The 16,302-nt window shown below is 57.2% G+C and overlaps 1 protein-coding gene across 1 annotated transcript; it reads right to left on the minus strand.

Annotated features, from left to right (window-relative positions):
* Positions 1 to 2,692: 2,692 nt before the first annotated feature.
* LOC122171740 (START domain-containing protein 10-like) lies at positions 2,693 to 7,266 on the minus strand. Its single transcript, XM_042839495.1, has 6 exons — positions 7,102 to 7,266; positions 4,662 to 4,809; positions 4,478 to 4,581; positions 4,268 to 4,385; positions 3,026 to 3,078; positions 2,693 to 2,905 (listed from the first exon to the last, which is right to left on the minus strand). Exons 1-6 carry the CDS (start codon positions 7,264 to 7,266, stop codon positions 2,693 to 2,695), a joined length of 801 nt encoding a protein of 266 aa, XP_042695429.1.
* Positions 7,267 to 16,302: the final 9,036 nt, after the last annotated feature.

Consider the following 16,302-nt stretch of genomic DNA (forward strand, 5'->3'; position numbering starts at 1 on the left):
ACCAAGCCTGTGTGTGCAGCTAGGGCTGGGAACAAAGCTTCTCCTTCTGGCAAAGCAGAAGCAGAACTCTGTGACAGCCTAGCACATCCCCCCCTTCCCCCCTTGTCTCAGCCAGCTACCCCAGGGCAAGGGCCCATGGTCTGCCCTGTGGCAAGGCAGGGCTTCCTATCTGCTGGTCTTCCACTGCTCAGGTTTCCCTTTGGCATCTGCCAACCTGCTGATGCAGTCTATATTTAGTGGCTGGCCTCCTGGTTCTGACCACAACAGGAAGGTTTTGCCTGCTCCCAGGGGGAGGCAGTTGGGAGGAGCAGAAAACAGCTCTCAGGCTGGGTACAGGGCTTGGTGAAGACGCCAGCAAGGGTCAGAGGAAGCAAAGATCAAAGTGGGCTTTGGATCCTCCCAGTACCTTGGTCTTCTCCTTCTTCTGAAACATGCAGAATGACACTGTCCTATGTCACTATGCATCTAGCTACCTACTTCCCTTCCCTTCCCTTCCCTTCCCTTCCTCCCTCATACCATTCCTCCGTCCCTCCGTCCCTCTGTCCCTCCGTCCCTCCCTCCCTCCCTCCCTCCCTCCCTCCCTCCCCTCCTAGCTATGTGCACCCCTTGCAGTGCCCACACAGGATGGTGCTGAGGGATGGGTGAGGTGGTGCTGGAGCATCTCCTGGATGTAGGACGGGGTGAGGAGCACTCAGGGCAAACACCATACTGTAGAGCTGGAGATGTGGGTCTGCATCTGAGTCCAAAGGATTTACCAGAGTGAGGCAGAGGGGCTGGAGGCACTCTGGAAAGGGAACGCAGCTCTGGCATGGGCAGCCCATGGGATAAGGGATGTCCTTGTACAGCCTACTGATCCTTCTATGGGTGTTAGGGGCAGGAGCTCAGGAGGAATCACCTGCACAGCATGAGACCCTGGACACACAGTGAAACCCTCCCCTAGTGATATTTGATGGGGATACTGGAGCTGGCTGCAGTGTCTGGAGCAGGGGTGGGACAGAGGCCCCACAGCCCCATCCACGGGGCCAGCTGACATCACTCGCCTCCGGCTAATCTCTCTTCCAGCAGCGGTTTCCCGTTTCCTTTCCAATCTGTGCTCAGGGGTGGCTGCACTGCTCAGGGCCAGGCAGGAAGAGCCATCCAGCTGTGCTCTCCTGGGGGGCCCCCACTGCCCATCCCCCCGGTATCCCTCTCAGGGCACCTTTGGGGTTCTGATTCCCTTACACATTCAGCTTACCCCTCCCTTCCTCAGGGGATGCTGGCACACAGTTGCTTGCTGGCTGTGTTGTAATTAAGCCTTCATTAGTAGAAAACACCATGCTGAGGGTCCAGCACCCCATGGAGACCCTGGGGTCCCCACCCCCAGTCCCATGGGCATCACAGGGCTCCCTAGGTGCTGTGATGCTGGAGGCCAGGGGCTTCATCACGGCTCAGCAGTGGATGTGTGTCCCTTTCCCCACCACCCCTGTTGTTCTCCTCTAACACTCAATGCCACCGCCACTTGGGGCAGTATCCTGGGTGAGGTGCTGCCCTCCTGGGCACCAAAGAACCCTGCCAGCATGCATCATGGTGCTCAGGCAGCAGCTTCTCACCCCTTGTTAAGTGTGGCTGCAGCCTGAGCATGGGAGAAAAACATCGGGGAAGCAAAGAGAGGCTGAGGCCATTTAAGATAGGCCCTACCCCAGCACCCAGAATGGCAGCACCCAGAGATGCTTGTCCCACAGGAGATGCGTGTGGTGCAGTGGGATGGCTGAAGGAGGGCAGTGGGCATCTCTGCCCAGAGTGGGCATCTGGCTGAGACGGGGAAGAACCCGGCACCACCAGCAGTGATGTCTCCCTTTGCACTGGTCAGCACACAGCAGGTTGGAAACACTCCAAGGCAGGAATCCAGCAGCAAATGGGTGGGTGGAAAATCCAGCATGTGTCAGCTTGTTCCCCCCCTCGCTGTCTGTCCAGACAAACTCCCTGCTGTCCGGCGGAAGCCGACCTGTGCCCACACACGCTCACCCACATACACGCAGATGTGCAGAGCCCAGCATTGCCCTTGCCAGATGTGCAGAGCTCAGCATGCCCGTCCCCATCCCTCCCAACTCCTGAACCCAGTGTGCAGCACCCAGTACAGCCCGGGGGTGCCCCACTCCAGCCTGAAGCTCCCCGGCTGTGCACACACCAACCCCTTTATTGTGCCAGAAACCACTGCAGCAGCAAACACTAGAGGCAGCCTGAGGAGGTGAACCCATCACCAGGAGAGGACCTGGGGGGCTTCCGGAGATGGGGGTCACACAAAGCCTTGGGGGATCTGGAGAGTGTGATATGTGACACAGGGAGACAGTTCTGGTCCCGTACTGCTGCAAAACCTGGGCTGGTCCGACACAAATCCTCCATTCTGGACCTTTGAGGAGCGCACCCAGAAGGTCTTACAGCAGCAGAGGGATCTTCTGGTGGTGGCAAAGCTTCATTCAGTTCCACAGGGCCTCCTCCCCCCAGTCTTTCACCCCCCCTTGGAGCATCCACTCTTGCAGCCTACACTGCCACCTGCATGGAAACATCTCCATGCGCCACCACCCCCTCAGTGCGTGGGCACTGCGCTCCTACAGGACAGTCCCCCCACTAGAAGGTGTGATGAAGAATGTGGGAGGCACAGGGTGCCAAATCCCCACCGTGGCCCCTCTCTGGTGGCCCACCAGGGCAGGCTTCAGGCCTCATGGTCGCTGGCGCTGAGGTGCTCCTCGGACAGCCCTGTCTCATCGATGTGCTCCAGAGAGTCAGCGTGCTGCAGGGAGAGCTCAGCCAGGCTGAGGCTGGGCAGTGTATTCTGCTCTGGGTACACCCAGGGCTTGTACCCAGGGTCGTGCCTGCGCTTCCACTCTGGGTACTTCAGCCCTGCCTTGTAGATCTTCTTCATTGCCTGTGGGGAGAGAAGGTGTGATCCACCACAGTCACCTCAAGACTCCAGCTCCAGCACCTTCTGCTTCTCCAAGGTGCTGTTTTGGGTCCCCATGGCCCCACTGCCATGCACCCTGCTTACCTTTGGTGCCACGAACTGGGAGACTCGGTTCACCACCCACTTTGGCAGAGACCCTGCAAGAGCCCAGAGCCCCATCACTGAGTTGAAGAGATGCCATGATCCCTCAAAATCCCTGCCAGGTGCATTGGTCAGTGCCCAGCATCCAATGCTGGACCGAGACCCCTGGATCCATCCATCAGGGAAACTGCCCCGTGCTATGCCCTGGGAAGGTCCCCTCTTCTTCCCATAGTTGCCCTCCCTTTCTTTTGGGACCCAGGATGGTGGGCAGCTGGATCCACGGTGAGACCACATGAACATCGTGGAGTTCAGCAGTGCCAAGTAGAAAGTCCTACACTGTTGGGTCAGGGCAATCCCGAACATGAATACAAACTGGTGGATGAATGGTTGGAGAGCAGCCCTGAGGAGAAGGAGCTGGGGATACTGGCAAGTGAAAAACTGCAAATTCTAAGGTCAATTGTATCCTGGGCTGCATCAAGAAGGGCTGGCAGCAGGGTGAGAGAGGTAACTGTCCTCCTCTATTCTGTCCTTGTGAGGTTCCATCTGCAGTCCTGCATCCAGGTCTGGGGTCCCCACCACAAGACATGGAGCTGTTGAAACCATAGAATCCCAGAATGGCTTGGATTGGAAGGGACCTTAAAGGCAGTTACCTCCTGCTGTGAGCTGGGTGCTCCCCATCAGATCAGGCTGCCCAGGGCTCCATCCAGCCTGGCCTTGAGCACCTTCAAAGCTGGGGCACCCACAGCTCTCAGGGCGGCCTGGACTGAGTCCAAAGGAAGGCTACAAAGATTTTCAGAAGTCTGGAGCACCCCTTCTACAGGGAAAGGCTGAATGAGCTGGGCTTGCTCAGCTTGGAGAAGGCTCCAAGGAGAAATCATAGCAGCCTTTCAGTGCCTGAAATGGCTTATCAAAAAGATTTGTTATCTGTAGTGACAACGCTATGGGTAATGGTTTTAAACTGAAATACAGTATTTATACAGTTTATATTAGGTAGAAATGAATTCTTTGCTCAGAGGGTGGTTGGACTCTGTCACTGAGGCTACCCAGAGAACCTGTGGATGCCCCATACAACGAAATGTTCCAGGCGAAGCTGGATGAGGCTTTGCACAACCTTGAGAGTCAGGGAGTGGAGCTGGATTGCCTTAAAGGTCCCTTCCAACCCAAACCATACCATGATGCTCTGATTTCAAGCTCTGAAGACCCTCCCCACAGGAACACGCTGCATCACTCCCCCTCAGCTCTCACCTCTGGGGTCCACCTGGGTGAGATAATAGAGGACGCAGGCGCTGCTACCATTGGCCTTGATCAGATAACCGGTCTGCAGGGATACAGCCCTGACAAAATCCTTTCGGGGTGGGTATTTCTGTAAAAAAAAAAAGAAAGAAAAGCATCCGTACAGCTCAGAACCTGCCCCAATCTCTGCCCACAGCCACCCCCAAGGTATCAGGAACCCACCGGGTGCTTGACGCTGTAGTTGAGGATGATGTAGTCATTGCCCAGGGGCAGCCAGGAGCGCAGGGTGACAAAGTCGCGGTTCTTCAGGGGGCTGGGGCACTTCCCTGCAGAGACACCTGGTTACAGCCTGGTGTGGGGCCGCAGCTGGGGCACCCCGGGTGCGCAGGGGCTGGGGGCTGCTCACAGGAGTAGTATCCCACGTCGGCGTTAACCGTCAGGCGCCCGATGTCGTGGGTCTCAATCATGTGCGAGTCCCACTTCTTGCGGTAGTGGGTGTCGTGCAGCACGTCGTAGAGCGTCTCAGCAGAGACATCCTTACAGGAGATGCGGGTCTGCTGGGAGACGGGAGGTTGGGTCCCCAATGGGTCCACGTTGGATCCCCCATTGGTTCCCCCAAGGGTCCCCAGGGCGGTGCCCACCCCGGGGATTGAGGCTTTAGCTTGTTTCTTTTGGCTGGTCCTGTTGTAACTGGAGCCACCCGCTCCGGCGTGCATTATTGATGATCCCAACCCTGCTCCTCCTGACGCCGGGAGGAAAGAGATGTCATCTGCTCCTCGTTAGAAGCCTTGCATCTTTGATGAGGTGAGTGGCAGCTCCATGTAATGGGAGCCGGCCCTTTGAACGCTGGTGGCAGGTCCCATCAATCTCAGGCGAGCTCTCCCTGCTGGCCCAGGTGATGCTGTCTGCCCAGCAGGGCTGCAGATGTGATGTGCCCGAGGTATGGGAGCCCATGCTCACTCAGGTGTCTGGCTGCAGGAGGAGTCCACACGTCCTCCTGGAAGCACCTGTTGTCACAGCAGGGCCATTGCACCTACAAAAGCCCCTCCTAAAGCATATTGCTCATTCTCCTTCAGCCCAAGCATGGCAAATGGAGGCCATACAACAGCTTCAACAGGCAGTCAGCTGCCCAGAGCAGGGATGAAGGGAGTTTCCTGGTGCTCCAGATGCTCAGAAACCCTCCAAGCTGTGCCTTCGTTGATGAGAAGACCAGGGTTTTTCTGGCCCTGCAAGCTCAAGCCTGGCTTGGCTTCATTGCAGCTCCCTGGGCAATGCTGATCAAGGACCAGCTCTGGCCAGCTCTGTGCTCAGGCCCTTTATGGAGCAGGGAAAAGCAATACCAAGGTGATATTGGCAGTGACCCAGGCTAGGCAAGGCTGTTAAACTCAGAAGCCCCTGAGCCATCTGGGACCCCCTCCTCTATAGTGATGGAAAATTCTGTATCCTGCCCACTGGGCTGAGCTTGTTTGAACAGGGCTAGACTTCTTCAGGTTGCTACTGGAGTCTGATCTGGGCACAGTGCCACAGTCCCTGCTGCTGTTCCCATTGCCCTTCACGCTTTGGGTGCCTGGACAAGGCTTCATGGGGATGGAGGTGGCTCAGAACCTGCAGTGCTCTGGAGCCTTGTTCCTGAGTATCTGAACATTGGATGTGAATTTTGCTTCTTCCCAGGTGTCAGGGATCTCCTGCAGTCACTGTGAATTCCCACAGAGACATCAGCCAGACCCCTTAGCACCCTTGGGTGCATCCTACCTGGTCCTGTGGGTCTGTACATCCATCCCCAGCTAGCTGGGCTGCTTGCTGGCCTGGCTCGATATCCATGCCACACCAAAGGTATGTGTGTCACAGTTCTGCAGAGAGCTGCACCTCTGCTGCTGCTTCTCCTCCTCCTCTGCCTGGCCAGATGGGCCTCCAGCTCCAGCAACACTGCAACCAGCACATGCCTGGAGCTCCAGGAAGACTTCTGCCCACCTGGTGCCTCACTGGGCTGCTGCCACTCTGAGAATGGGAGAGCAGTGCAAAAGTCTTCCCTGTACCCTCTACTCCAGGGCCCTACTCAAGACCTCCTTGTGCCTCGCCAGCTCTTCAGGTCGCAGTAATTCTTCCCCAGCCTTCCCAGTTGGAAGCCTTCCTTACCGGGTTGGCCGGCCTTGTGATCAGATGCTCCAGCCCCACTTGCTCTGGCAGATCCCATCCCTGCCTGATATTTGGTGAGGATCCCATAACCACAAAAGCCATGCCAGCAGCCCCACAGCCAAGCACTGCCCTGCATGATGTTCATGCTAGAATAATCTCTTCTTCTTCAGTGGGGTCTATGGGGCTCCCTTACCCTGCAGCTGCTCTTGGTATGCTCAGTTCACCCAGCACTGTCACTGGCGCTGTGTGGGTGAGCAATGAGGTGTTACAGCCCAAGGGATGGGTGAACATCACTAGTCCCCTCTGCAGCATTCCAAATCCATCCCCTAGCATGCAGCAAAGCCCCTGGCATGACAGCTGGGACATCTGAGACCCCTAGGGATGCTCAGCAGCATGGGATGTTTGGCTGTGGTACCCAAGGATGGTGTGTCTGGGGGAAATGCACCAGCCCACCCCATGCTCCGGGACTCCCAACAAGGCCATCTCCACAAGATTATTCCCACCTGTGTGCAGAGCAAAGGCAGTGGAAAAGGCAAACACACACAGGTGCATTGGGTGTGTTTCCATGCTGCGGCAGCACGCTGCTGGCAATGCTGAGACATGGGGCAGGCAGAGAAGATGCCGAACGCCTTGGCAGCATGCAGGAGCGCATGTGGGGCCGAACCCCACCGAGCCCTGCTGCTTGGGAGCTGGAGCAGGGGAGGGCTCACCTTGATTTTCTGCACGGTGCAGCTCTCCTCCTGGCCCTGGCTCCAGACGGTGACGCCAGCCTTGTTGTAGCGGCAGTGCCAGCCCTCCGCGCTCTCGCACTGCTCCCTGAACGAGCTGAAGTCGGAGTCGTCTGGGATATAAACCATCTCCCCGCCCCTGGACATGGGGGCTGAGCTGATGGAGGCTCCTTCTGCCTCCCCACCCGGCAACCAGCTCGCACCCAGCTCACGCGGCCGTCCTCATCCTCACGTCCCCGAGGACGCAGAGAGAAGCCCTGAGGCCGCAGAACGCAGCGAGGAGGAAAGCTCCTTCCCTGCGGATGTTACGGCAGCTGCTGGCAGCTCGGATGTCTTCCCGGGCTCGCCAGGATCACGTTTCTCTCCTGCTGCCCGTCTGCTCCTCTATTATTCAGCAGGTAGCAGCTCGCTGGGGGCTCGGTTTTCAGGGCAGAGCTGTCCCCGGCTGCCCGAGTCCCCGTGTCCTCATCCCTGCTGTCCCCTGGCAATCTCTGTGCCTGACTTTGCTGCAGCAGCTTGATTGCAGGGAGTGATGCAGCACCCAGCCGTGCCCTTCCTGGTGCACAGCAGGAGAGATATCCTTGTCCTTCACGCTGCTGTCCCAGGACACAGCTCACTGTTATTTATTGTCACATTGTCCTGGTGCTTTTTGCTGGGATGCAGCTCAGTGCCCTGTCCTGGGTCACCTGTCCCGCAGTGGTGGTTGTCCACGAGGTCCCTTTTGGTCTGATTTGAGCTTCTCAGGCTCTGCCTTTCCTTCCACATCCTTTCCTCCCAGTTCAGCCTCACTGCATGGCAAGGGGTGCCGTGGATCCCCGCCGCACCCAAGGATGGGCACATTGAGCATGGACCCAGCCTTCACCCTGAGGTGCCCAGCCTGAGCCCAACTGGACAACAAGGCACTGATCACCATCAAATGGTAAAAAAGCCATGGAAGGAACCCAATCCCACCCACAGGTTCCCCTATTGCTTGGGTGAACAAACCTCTGGGCACTGAAATCAACAAGATTACTCTCAGATCTGTGAGCCCCAACCAGGAGGAGGTTGGTGCACCCCAAGACATCGTTGAGGATGCTCCAGCTCAACCCCTTCCCCTTAGCACTGTGAACCCCTTTTCCTTGGCAGGAGAACATCGAGTTGAGTTTGACATGCTGGAGGGAGGGGCTGTCATCCAGAGATATCTGCACAGGCTGGAGAGGTGGGTCTGTGTGAAGCTCGTCCAGCTCAGCAAGGCCAAGTTGAAGGTCCTCCACCTGGGTCAGAGAGTCCCAAACATGAATACAGGCTGGGAGATTAGCAGCCCTATGGAGAAGGACGTGGAGACACTGGGGGATGCAAAACTGGGTTGAGCCAGCAGTGTGCCTTTGTAGCCCAGAAAGCTGATCATAACCTGGGCTGCATCAAAAGTCGTGTGATCAGGCGGTAAGGGAGGAGGTTGTCTCCTCTTGTGAGACCCCAACCTCCAGTACAGCTTTCAGCTCTGTGGACCCCAGCATAAAGAGCTACTGGAGTGAGTCCAGAGGATGTCAAGAGGGAATGTGATAGGACAAATGAAAATGGTTTGAAAGTAAGAGAGGGGAGATTTAGGTTAGATGTTAGGAGGAAAGTCTTTGCTGAGAGAGTGGTGAGGGCCTGGCAGTACTGCCCAGAGAGCTGTGGGTGCCCCATCTCTGCAGGTGCCCAAGGCCATGGAGGGAGTCCTGGGCAGCCTGAACTGGTGGAGGATACCCAGCCCATGGCAGGGGGTTGGAACAAGCTTTGAGATCACTTCCAATTCAACCAGCCTGTGATTCTATGAGCCTTTGAGCTGATGAGTCTGTGATTCTCTACTATCCGGAATGCATCAATCTGGACAAGAGTGCAGTCACCCAGGATCTCTCTGGTCATGGTTCTGTGCCCCCCGCCAGCCACCAGCTGAGCTGGGATGTTCCCCACCATGCGCCCATCGGTCCCTTCCACCTCTGTCCCTGGCAGAAGCTGAGCCCGAGAAGGGCGGACTTGTTTTGCACGGGTCCCAGTGGCTGGCTGGGCTCCGGGCGCGTCCCCACGGCCGGGTGGCTTCCAGCGTGTCCCAGTGCCCGCCGTGACGGATTCCTCGTTTCCTGTATTCTGCTGCTCGCCCACTGGGTGTCACGCGTGCTCCATTGGCGACAGCGACAGGGAGCGGCCGGGGCCGGACCCAGAGCTGGGAGGTGGGGTTAGACTGCGCGGTGCCGAGGACTTGGAGCCTCCCCGATTCTATGGGTGGGATGAAGGCCCGAAGAGCCGCCTCCTCCTCCGCCTCGTCCTTTTCTTCTGCTTTGCGCTGCCTCCGCACCCTCCCAGTCCCTGTCAGGGTCTGGAGCCGCCATGGTGACCCCCTTCGGCCCCCCAGTCGCCTTCCCAGGGTTTGGGGACAGGGCAGAAGCAGCAGTCGGGTGCCGCTCTGCTCCCGGACCCCACCGGCAAGCTCCTCTTGTCCGCCTTAATGCAGCGCTTTTGCTGCCACCTTGGGGACTTTTGGTGGCGGGGGAAGGTGCAGAGGGGACAGGTTGCCCTCAGTCACATCCTTCCCCCTCCCCGTAAGGTGCCTTGCACGGTAAGGTCCCTGCCCTGACCTCAGAGTCTGGCAAAGTGAGCAGCAGAAGGACAGGGGACAGTAGTGGGACAGGGAGCACTGATGGGGGGTCATTGTGCAGCACAGCAGGGCTCACCCTGCTGCTGGGGTCCCCCTGCCCTCTTCCCCTTGTGGCACTTGGTCCCCTTTGCCCTGTGTCCCCAGAGCCCATGGCAATGGCACAAGCGTGGGGTCCCAGCAGAGATGGCTCACAGGGTCCCTTGGGTGACGTGGCATTAAATTAACCTCTGTGTCCCCCTTGGGGCCCTGCCCCTCAAACGGTGCCCTGCTCTGGGATGTTCACAATGCGTGTGGCTGTGCAAGTCGCCCCCTCCAGGAGCCTCCATCCCTGGCTGTCCCCTCACGTCCACAGATGCCCAAATCCCTGCTCTGTTCCACTGCTGTTTTCCCATCCCTGTGGATGCCATGCCAAGGCATGTTTGCACCGTGCCCCACTTGGGTGTCAGGATGATTTACAAGGCACGTGAAAAATGTCGTTATTTTTCCTCCTTTCAGCTGCAAGTCAACGCTGGGGGAAGGATGCTTAATTATCTCTGTCAGCCTCTTAAATCTCTTTATGAGAGGGTTTGGCTACAAATCTCTGCGTCGTTTTGAAGTTACCAGCCAGCATGGCACCCAGCGCACCAGGAGCAGGCAGGATGCGGGGACATGGGACAGCGCATCCACCCCAAGGGGTGCTCCCTTGCTGCGTTCCCCATCAGATTCTGTCCCCACCCCCATCTCCCATGGCCACTTCTCACCCCCACACCCTCATCCTCGTTGCTGCCACTCAGAGCCCGGAGATCCGCTGGCGCAAAGTGCCACCTTCCCGATAATGCCATTTATTGGACTAGGTGACACGCAGGCTTTGGGGGATAGCAGAGAATCCTCTCGGCTGAGCCGCAGAAAGGATTTCCACAGCCCTCCCGACGCTTGTCAGCGTGTCCCTGAGGAGTTATTACCTCGGGCTGCTGGGAGCTGGATGCGTCCCTGCCCCCTGGTTGCTGCTTTGCAAAGATTACGCCGCCTTTGAATAAGCTCCGCGCAGCGCTGCTGCCGACGCGTCAGACAGGGGCTAATCAGAAAATGAGCAGGGGAAGGAAACTTGGTGGCAGGAACTTATCTGTGTTCTGCTGCTCCTGCATCCAGCCCTGTCTGTCTGCAAAAGGAAGGCAAATTTCCTGGAGATTTCGGTGCTGGGCATTGCTGCAAATGGAAGGGTGCACACAAGTGAACGTAGATGCAAGCATGTGTGCACAAACAAGCACGCACAGCCTTGTGCACACCTGTGGTTGGTGCACACACTGCTGCGTATGGTTGCACACGGGTGCTTGCACAGGCATGCCTGCATGCACACACATGTACACACCTGCAAATGTGTGTGCGTATATGCACATGTGCATAGGCATCTCTGTGTGTGCACAGCTGCCTGTGCACGTACACGTCCCCCTGCATGTGCATGGCTGTGCGTGTGTTCCTGCCCATATGGAGGTCATGCACGCGTACATACCTGCATGTGTGACCATGTGTAAGCACAGTGGGTGCTCTCCTGATGCTGGGGGTGCAGCAAGATAGCAACAGACCCTGCGCTGAGCCATAAAATCGTAGAATGTCCTGGGTTGAAAAGGACCACAATGATTCATCTAATTTCAACCCCGCTGCTGTGTGCAGGGTCACCAACCACAAGACCTGGCTGCCCAGAGCCATATCCAGTCTGGCCTTGAATGCCTCCAGGGATGGGGCATCCACAGCCTTAGGGGCAGCGTTGTGTCCCACTCAGCACTGCTGTGACATTCAGCCACACACCACAGTGTCACCACAGGTGGTCCCAATGGCATCGCGGGGCACTCTCAGGTGCCCCCTCTCTCCCAACCTTGGGGGCAGGAGTGAGACCTGGAGCACGGAGGTGATTAAAATGCACCGTTTGCTTTATTTAAACACAGCCGTCAGGGAGAGTTACAGGGCACTGAGCTAGAAAATAGCATTTACACAGCCCGCCCCTCGCACCGCAGCCCTGACCTTTGCAAGCTTCGTGCATACCGCAGCACCGTCACCTTGGTGGCGCTGAGGACAGCAGACAGGAGCTGTGCTGAGAGCCCTGGGACAGAGGGGCAGGGCCCAACCACAGCACCACTGCTCTGATTTTCTCTCCCGATCCCTTTGGGATGCTGTCGGCTCGAGGCTCGTTTGGCACGTGGCAGATGCATGGATACAAGCAGGTGCCAAGCATCCGCGCCTTGGAAAAACAAAGGCATTTGTTAGCAGGGGGAGTGGGGGGGGGACGTTCTCCTGAATGGATTGGGATGATGCCGTGATTGGGAACAGATGCTGGAGATGGGGTAGGGGGGTGGGGGAAGCTGTGTGGCTGCAGCACAGGGCCAGCTCCAGCCAGCTGCACGTGGGCACATGGGATGCTGGGGGTTCTCCTTGGGTTTTTGGCGCCTGACACCATGCCTGCCCCATCCCTTCTGCTCTGGCCCTCTGAGTTCATTCCAAGGGCATAGGATGTGTATGGGGCTGAGCTCAGCTGCAATGCAAGCGGGGACCTGGACAGCACCCACCTCCCCTCAAGGAGTCCCGAATCCCAGTGTGCAGCACCCTGGGGACGTAGGGAAAGCTCTGTGCTGCTTTTTTCACCATCTGAGCCCCAAAGCAGCATTTATGCCCCTTTTAACCCTTTGTGGTGCCCTGGTGCCCGAGCCACGTGAAGGCTGAGTCCCCGTACCCGTGGGGATCTGGCGGGTGGCACTCGGCGGGCGCGCACTGCGGCGCGGCGCTTTTCTTCTCTAATCTTCTTATTTCATTTTAGCATTTACAATACAGCCAGCCGGTAATCCTGACATCAAACACGCCACGCAGCACTTTCAAGCCTCACCGACGTCAGGCTGCGCTCGCGCTGGCAGGAGCTGGCAGCTCCGACGGCTGCAGTTAACAGGCAGGAGGGAGAGGAGGGAGAGTGGTACAGGAGGCAGGAGAGCGTCCTCTTCAGCCCTTCCCACCCTCGAGGTGCCCACTGGGGGAAGTGGGAGATCTTCTTTGGAGTGTGCGGAGTGCTGGGCCATGGGGTCTCAGCCTTCAGCTGGAATCAGGGCACGTGGGGATGGGGACCCAGTGTGGATGCTGGGATGGGAAACTGGTGATGATACAGGGGTTGGAACCTGTTGCAGGTATGAGAATAGGGATCTTGTGTAGATGTAGGGATGGAAATCTTGCTCAAATGTAGGGATGGGGACCTGGTGAAGATCTGGGACTGTGGTCTTGGTGCAGATGCTGGGATAAAGTCTCAGTGCCAGTGCAAGGATGGAAACCTGGTGCAGATGCAGGAAGAGGCACCAGTGCAGATGTGGGGATGAGGACTCAGTGTGGATGCAAGAATAGGAACCCAGCATGGAGGTGAGAAAGGAGATCCAGTGTGCACATAGGGATGGGGACCTGGTGCAGATACAGGAATGAGGACCTGGTGCAGACACAAGGATGAGGACCCAGTGCAGATGCAGGGATAGGGAACTGATGCAGATGCAGGGCTGGGAGCCTGGTGCAGATGCAAGGATGCTCCCCAGGTCCAACAGGAGACAGCTTTGGACAGGAGCACAGCATCTTGTATGTTATCCATAAGCACTACTGTTGATGGAGCAGAGCAGTGTCTTAACACCATGTCCCAGCACCAGGGCTGCGTGCAGCTGGCCGTCCCCTGGTTCCCTGCTCTGCAGATGGACCCCCACCAACCACCTGTCACGCAGAGCAAACCCCTCTGGAACAAATGCCAACCTGGCAATGTCCACATCCCCATGCTGGCCCTGTGTCCCTCAGCCCTGTGCACACCCCAAGGCACAGCCTGAGCACCAATCCTTCACTTGCCACTTGGGACATAACCAACGCTGAAGTACGACACCTTTTATTTGTACTACAGCACAGACACTCGAGAGGGATTCATTTCCCTAACGAGCAGACTTTGGTAAGCTCTCCCTCCCACCATCCTTCTGGGTGATGCCATAGTCGCCCATGCCCAAGTGTGGGCACTGTGCATCCCACACCCAGCACCCAACGGCGGTGGCACGGGTGGTGCGGTGACGGGAGGCTGACAGGGAAGATGAATGGTTTTAATCACGCCGCTCACAGGGCACCAGCTGAAGTTTCGTGTAAGTTATGATAGCGACAGTTTGCACGAAAATTGTATTTCCAGGCTTCATTGACTGGCTTAATGAGAATCTTTACGTGTCAGATATTAAATTAAGAAATTAAAGAGCTGTTGCCGTGTGTATAGACTCCTTTCCTCGCACCGAGCTGCTGCTTCCAGATCAATCAGGAACACGCCTCTAGAAAAGATGGGAGAAGCCTTTGATTTTCTGTCACTGGGGAAGTGAATCTAATCCACGCTGGCACCTCGTTCATGTTTTATTAAATGGAGGAGGAGGGTGCAGCCCCCCAGCTGCCCTGTCCCCACAGTGCCCAGCACCCAGTGCTGGGAGCAGGACCTTGTGCTTGCCAGTACTCCACTGCTGTTTGTGCAAGTGTGTGCATGCAGGATGTGAGTTGTGCGTGCACGTCTGTGTGCATGCATCTCTTGGGTAGCTGCACGCAGGGTAAGGTGTGGGCACTGCGTGTTGTACGAGCTGCTGTGTGCAAATGAGAAGGGCTGCAGAGCTCGGGGTTTGTGCGTGCGTGTGTGTGTGAGCATGTAGGTGTGTACGTGAGCGCACCGAGGCGTGGCCAGATGGTGCTGCATGGCTGACGGTGCTCTGAAGAGCAAAGGACAGCAGGGTGGGCAGCAGAGGAAGTGCCATCGTTGTCTCTCCTCAATGCACTGAGCCTGTTCCCCCGACAGTCACTCTGGGCTTTCACATCTCCTGCTGATTGGGACAGAGTGACACAGAGCCAGGAAGCTGCTGTACTCTCAAGGATGGTGACAGGATATGGTGACGGGGTGTGGGGATAGGCAAGGACAGTGGCAGGTTCTGGCACGTCCACTTGCAAACACGCAGCTCCCCAGCACCTCATGTGGTCCCCAAATTGCACCCCTGTCCCTGCACGGTGCTTGGTGACACCATGTTTTGCCCACTGTCCCCGCGCTGTGCTGTGAAGCCACCTGCTTGAGGGTGGCTGGGGGCATCCTACAGCCCCAGGGTTGTCCCCAGGGCTGGATGAATCTTGAGTGACAGCCTGGCCTGTTAATGAGCCCCTGTAGGGGGCAGGAGGGCTGACACCCGCATCACCACCTCAGGTCAGCCCTGGGGGAGTGGCTGGGAGGTGCTGGCTGAGGGGGGACTGACACTGATTCCACAGCAGAGCAGTCTCATTGCACCGCTGCAGCACCTTCCCACTCCATAGCATCTCTGCATTGCTGCAGCTGTACCCTGGTGCCAGCCCAGCTCCTTCGCAGCCCCAGTTTGGTACCCGTCTACCTCCCATCTCCTTTCCTCCCTCCCACGTCCCCTCTCACACTCCCTTGAAGACACACGTGCCTAATCTTCTTGTTAGCCTATTCCTTCATCTAATACCAATATGCAGCAGAATGCCAGGGATAATTAATTGATCAATTAGATAGAGAACTGCCTGTGCTCGTGGCACTGGGCGCGCGCGGAGGGGAGGCAATGCCAGCGCACCTGGCAGCGTGGGTCTCAGCTCATGGCGTGCATCTGAGCGAGCTGGGGCTGCAATGCACCCCCAGTTTATTGGTGCACACCCAGTCGTGAACACCCAGCTCTACTGGGTGCACATCCAACCGTGCACACTCAGCTCTATTGGTTGCAGATCCAGCGTGAGCACATCTAAGCACACTGGGCTGCATTCAGAGTGCGTGCCCAGCTATGTGCAGACAGGTGCATTCAACGTGCACACCTGGCCATGCACATGGATCTGTGCACACCCAGCCATGCGGTCCTATCCTTTTACATGTGTCCATTCCATGTGTCCAATACCCAGCCGTGCAAACCCAGCCTTGCATACACAACCTTGCATACACCGTGTCTGAACTCTGCTGCGCAGGGTGGGTGCTGAGCCTCAGTGCTGCGCAGGGTTTGCATACATTGCTGCATCCCACATCCCAGCTCCCACCCAATTTGCTCAGGAGCGAATTGCTGGGGGCACAGCAGAGGGAACAGCCTCCATCCCAGGGAAAAACAGCAGGTGGGTCAGGTGGGAGCTCCCCAGCCAAACCCATGCACTCCATACTGAGCGGAGTAACCCCGTCGCAGGGCTCAGTATCATGAGGGTGCAGCACCCCAACCGTGCCAGGCCATGGGTGGGTGCTGAGCACCCTGGGGTGTGCAGGGAAGTGAATAATGCAGCAAAGCTGTGTCTGCCACCCCCCTCCTCCACAAGCTTTGAAAAGCAACACATTACCCTGATCTCCAGACATGAGTTTTTGTCACCAAACAGGGTGATGAGAAGACTTTGAAGCAAATACAAACACTGGGAAAGGGAATACATAAGAAGGGAGTCGCATGTTCTCTTCAGAAAACAATTGCGGTGTCAACTCCTCAGAGCAGCTGCGCAGAGGGGGAGCTGCTAAGCAGGAATCTGACAGCCACAAACATGGGAAATTATCATCAAAATACAGATATCCCCCCCCCCCCCCTCCCCTTGCT

Source organism: Centrocercus urophasianus, unplaced genomic scaffold (assembly GCF_019232065.1).
Source record: "Centrocercus urophasianus isolate 14NV4802_14NV808 unplaced genomic scaffold, USGS_Curo_1.0 seq_947, whole genome shotgun sequence".
NCBI lineage: Eukaryota > Metazoa > Chordata > Aves > Galliformes > Phasianidae > Centrocercus > Centrocercus urophasianus.